We start from the raw sequence: 4645 nt of genomic DNA, 5'->3' as shown, positions 1-4645 counted from the left end.
ATTATGTTTTATCGACACCTTCATCCCTAAACATGTGGACATGTTTATGGACCTTGGTTTTCGCTTGAGGACAAGCGAGGTCTAAGCTTGGGGAGTTGATACGTCCATTTTGCATCATGCTTTCATGTTGATATTTATTGCTTTATGGGCTGTTATATTACTTTGTGGTACCATATTTATGCCTTTTCTCTCTTATTTTGCAAGGTTTATTTGAAGAGGGAGAATTCAAGCTGCTGGAATTCTCGACTGGAAAAGGAACAAATCATAGTCCACTATTCTGCACATCTCCAAATGCCCTGAAAATTTACGTGGAATTTTTTGGGATTATATAAAAAAATACTAGGCTAAAGAAGTACCAGAGGGGGCTACCAGGGTGCCACAAGCCCTGCCACCGCCACCTCCCCCTGGTGGCGGCTAGCAAGCTTGTGGACTCCCTAACGGCCCACTAGCCCCCCTCTTTTGCTCTATGAAGGGTTTCGTTCCAGAAAAAATCAATCGGGAGTTTTTTCGTGGTTTCGCCGCCACCACGAGGCGGAACTTGAGCAGATCCAATCCAGAGCTCCGGCAGGACGATCCTGCCGGGGAAACTTCCCTCCCGGAGGGGGAAATCGTCGCCATCGTCATCACCAACACTCCTCTCGTCGGAGGGGAAGCATCTTCATCAACATCTTCATCAGCACCATCTCCTCTCCAATCCCTAGTTCATCTCTTGTAACCAATCTCCGTCTCACGACTTCGATTGGTACTTGTAAGGTTACTAGTAGTGTTGATTACTCTTTGTAGTTCATGCTAGTTGGATTACTTGGTGAAAGAGTTTATGTTCAGATCCTTGATACTATTCATTACACCTCTGGTCATGATTATGATTATGTCTTGTGAGTAGTTACTTTTGTTCCTGGGGACATGGGATAAGTCATGCTGATAATAGTCATGTGAATTTGATATTCGTTCGGTATTTTGATATGCCGTATGTTGTTTTTCTTCTAGTGGTGTTATGTAAACGTCGACTACATAACACTTCACCGTATTTGGGCCTAGAGGAAGGCATTGGGAAGTAGTAAGTAGATGATGGGTTGCTGGAGTGACAGAAGCTTAAACCCCAGTCTATGCGTTGCTTCGTGAGGGGCTGATTTCGATCCACTAGTTTAATGATATGGTTAGACTTTGTCTTAATTCTTCTTTTGTAGTTGCGGATGCTTGCGAGAGAGGTTAATCATAAGTGGGATGCTTGTCCAAGTAAGGGCAGTACCCAAGCGCCGGTCCACCCACATATCGAACTATCAAAGTAACGAAGGCGAATCATATGAACATGATGAAACTAGCATGACAGAAATTACCGTGTGTCCTCGGGAGCGTTTTTCCTCCTATAAGACTTTGTTCAGGCTTGTCCCTTGCTGCAAAAGGGATTGGGCCACTTGCTGCACCGTTGCTACTACTGGTTACTTGTTACTTTTTGCTGGCTACGTTTCACCTCGCTACACAATCACTTGTCACCGCTACTTTCAGTGCTTGCAGTTATTACCTTGCTGAAATCCGTTTATCAAAGCCTTCTGCTCCTTGTTGGGTTCGACAATCTTACTTATCGAAAGGACTACGATTGATCCCCTATACTTGTGGAATAAAGTCGTCGTGCTAAGGCTCCATAGGACCACTGCATCAGAAAAGCAACCGCCGTCGATGAAGAGAAGCATAGATCGAAAGGACCCAACATATAGACACATGAACACACGAATGAAGACTAGATCCATGTGGATCCATCAAAGACTAGACACATTCAAGTGAACATATTAACCGATCACTCATTTTTTTTTTTTACGTACGTAGAGTTGATCATGTGGAGCAGCATGTCGTTCCAGGTGTCGATGGCCCCAGGCAGGCACCAGTGCACGCAGTCGTTGTACAGGGTGAAGTGCTTCTCCGGCGTCCAGCCACGGTACTTGCTGGGATGCGCGTCCGCGCGCAGCACCATGGCCTCCGTCGTGTCCATCAGCATCATCCTCACCCCGCCCGCCGCCGCCCTCTCCGCCGCCGCCAACTCCTCAACCTGCAGCTCGCGGAAGTCCCGCTCCAAGCCCTCGACCCTCCTCTCGCCGCGCCGCTGCGGCGCCGTCCGCACGCAGTTCCCGTCCTCGCTGCTCCACTGCCCGCCCTCGTACTGCGACGGGTCGACTGTGCGCAGCAGCGCCGTGCCGCGGAACCGGCCGTCGGCGCCCGACAGCGCCCGCAGCGCGGCCCGCGTGGCCATGCGCAGCGCGTGCCGCGGCGTGAGGTCGGTGACGTTGGGCAGCTTGCAGTAGTGGCAGCCGACGAGCCGGCCGGCCTCGTAGAGCATGGACGGGCGGTAGAACCAGCTGGACGCCGACACGACGGCGTAGTCGAGCTCAGGGATGCGGGCCGCCCACACGTCCTCCGGCTCGTCGAGGTGGAGGTTCCAGAGGCCCGTGTGCGCCGGCCCGTCGTCGTCGATCTGCTCGTGCCGGACCAGGTACGGCGCCCAGAAGCTGGCCACGGTGAAGTTGTACTCGCCGTAGTGGTACACCGTGTGCTTGCTGCTCGGCCAGCTCATCCTAGGCTCCGCGACCTGCACGTGCACGTTCAGATTGAGACCACGATCATGTCCTGACCATTATAGATAGTATTACACTCCATGGTTGAGAGCTTACTCGGGTGAGGAGGCAGATGAGGGAGTCCTTGTGGTTCCTGGCGAGGGAGTCCCCGACGAAGGCGATGGTCTTGCCCCTCATCAGGGCCAGGAAGCGGGCAGGGTCGAAGCGGGGCAGGTCGCAGCCGTCGCCGTCGGGGCGCCACCGCCAGTTGACGAAGCCGAGGTCCGGCTTGCCGAACCTCATGCAGTCGTAGTGCTCGTGGATGACGGAGCACGTGTCGTTGGTGTAGTAGGGCGCGTCCGGGTCCGGCACCCAGTCGCCGCTGAAGATGTCACAGCCCTCACCCTCGCCTCGTCCTCCTCCTCCTCCTCCTCGTGTGTGAAGCTTAAGGTGCGATGAAAAGAATGGCCGGAGGTTTGGGAAGGTGGTGTAGAGCAGGTTGGAAGCTGCAAGAAGGGCGGCGAGGAGCATAAGGGACACGACAGGGACGAAGCATCTGGCACTGCTGCTGCAGTGCTTCCTCATGGTTCTACTTCTGGGGATTAATAATCTGGGACAGGATTACTAATTAAGTGTGCATGCATGGATGCATGAGTTAGTTTCCGATTGCAACATATGGCCATATATAATGATGATAATGCATGAAACTCCTATAGTCAATTCCTGCATGAGGATGTTGGTTGTACTCCTAGCATATGTTATCACCTGCCTGTGTGGTCATCATGAGTCGTCCGGTTGGTCCGGTGGGCCTGATCCAACTTTCATAGAGGGCGATTGGCTCAGTAATTGTTCTCTGTCAATATAAAATCGCAACGGTGGGCTGCGCATGCACGCGAATGTATACTCTCAACTATGGCCAGCATTGCACGCGTGCTGCAGCCTGCAACTTTGCATGCGCGCTTACCTATGCGCACCACTCCCTCTGTCTTGTCTAATACATCCCCAAAGATATGCACAGAATGGTGCGCATGAGTAAGGGCGCATTGTTTGGGTTGTTCAGGGCGCATTGTTTGGGTTGTTCACTTGAACTCGGTCATGTAATTTAGAAGGTGCTTGGATCCAAGAGACTAAAACTAGTCTGATTAAAACTAATCTCTTTAAGAGCCTAAAGTTTCAAGCACCCCTGACTAAAGAGAGGCTAAAACTAGTCTTGAGGCTAAAATCTTTTAGTCAGGGGTACCCCTACTAAAATGTGCATTGGTCCTCTTTCTCCTTATTTAACTCCTCATGCAAGTTCTGTATTGAAGGGTTTAGAGGATAATAAATGCTCATTAACTTGATTTTAGTCTCTTTAATACTTGAATTCAAGTATGGGTGAGGCTAGCAAGTTTTAGTCTCATTACTTTTAGTCATGGGACTAAAACGTATCCAAGCATCCTCTGAGTTTTCATAGTCTGTAACATTATGTTTGGATGATAAACTTTGAAACTGCATAATTACATGGCTTAGAAAATCGTGCTTTGTCCAAAAAAATTATATACCTAGTTAGAGCATTTCCAATGAAGGCTTAAATAAGCCGCGCGGAAAAAATGGGCCATGCTTGCGAAAATCGCGCTCTAGCAGCCGCCTATGATGTCACGCGCTGAAAACTGGCGCCAGCGCACTGAGAAAAAACTGCATCGCACACGGCTTATTTAGTGTGCCCCAGCGCGCTGAACAAGCAAATCTCGCGCACGAACCACCAACCGCTACCGATTGCTCCGGCTGTGCCCGCCTTTGCCCCGCCCCGTGCCTCCGCCAGCGAAATTTCTGTGATGGACGGCCGCGCCCCTTGTGCCCCAGCGCGTTGTTCTCCGCTTTTTATGAACTTTGGAGTGATTCTTTTTTACACGTTGATGAATGATCATATGATTCTATTATGTTAGCATTACTGAGATATTGCACTAGTGAAAGTACGAACCCTAGGTCTTACTTCTAAGCATTTATACAACGTTTTACTTGTTTACTACTCCCCCGTCCCAAAATAATTGTCTTAATTTCGTGCTAAGTTTAGTACGAAGTTGTACTAAGCTTGAGATACTTATTTTGAAAGGGAGGGA

The 4645-nt window shown here is 50.1% G+C and overlaps 1 protein-coding gene across 1 annotated transcript; it reads right to left on the bottom strand.

Moving 5' to 3' along the window:
* Positions 1-1656: 1656 nt before the first annotated feature.
* On the bottom strand, positions 1657-3254 carry LOC123399263 (protein trichome birefringence-like 19). Its single transcript, XM_045093681.1, has 2 exons — positions 2664-3254; positions 1657-2581 (listed from the first exon to the last, which is right to left on the bottom strand). The coding sequence occupies exons 1-2, from the start codon at positions 3129-3131 to the stop codon at positions 1796-1798; spliced, it is 1254 nt and encodes a 417-aa protein (XP_044949616.1). The 5' UTR covers positions 3132-3254; the 3' UTR covers positions 1657-1795.
* Positions 3255-4645: the final 1391 nt, after the last annotated feature.

This window comes from Hordeum vulgare, chromosome 5H (assembly GCF_904849725.1).
Source record: "Hordeum vulgare subsp. vulgare chromosome 5H, MorexV3_pseudomolecules_assembly, whole genome shotgun sequence".
In the NCBI taxonomy this organism is placed as follows: domain Eukaryota; kingdom Viridiplantae; phylum Streptophyta; class Magnoliopsida; order Poales; family Poaceae; genus Hordeum; species Hordeum vulgare.
Note: the sequence above shows the minus strand (reverse complement) of the source record. Positions and strands in the feature narration are given on the sequence as shown.

What these genes read in the sequence shown, in the direction of transcription:
- LOC123399263 (XM_045093681.1), bottom strand. Translation starts at nt 3,131, where the DNA reads ATGAGGAAGCACTGCAGCAGCAGTGCCAGATGCTTCGTCCCTGTCGTG. An exon ending in TCATCTGCCTCCTCACCCGA is followed by an intron (nt 2,582 to 2,663) that starts GTAAGCTCTCAA and finishes GTGCACGTGCAG; the next exon opens with GTCGCGGAGCCTAGGATGAG.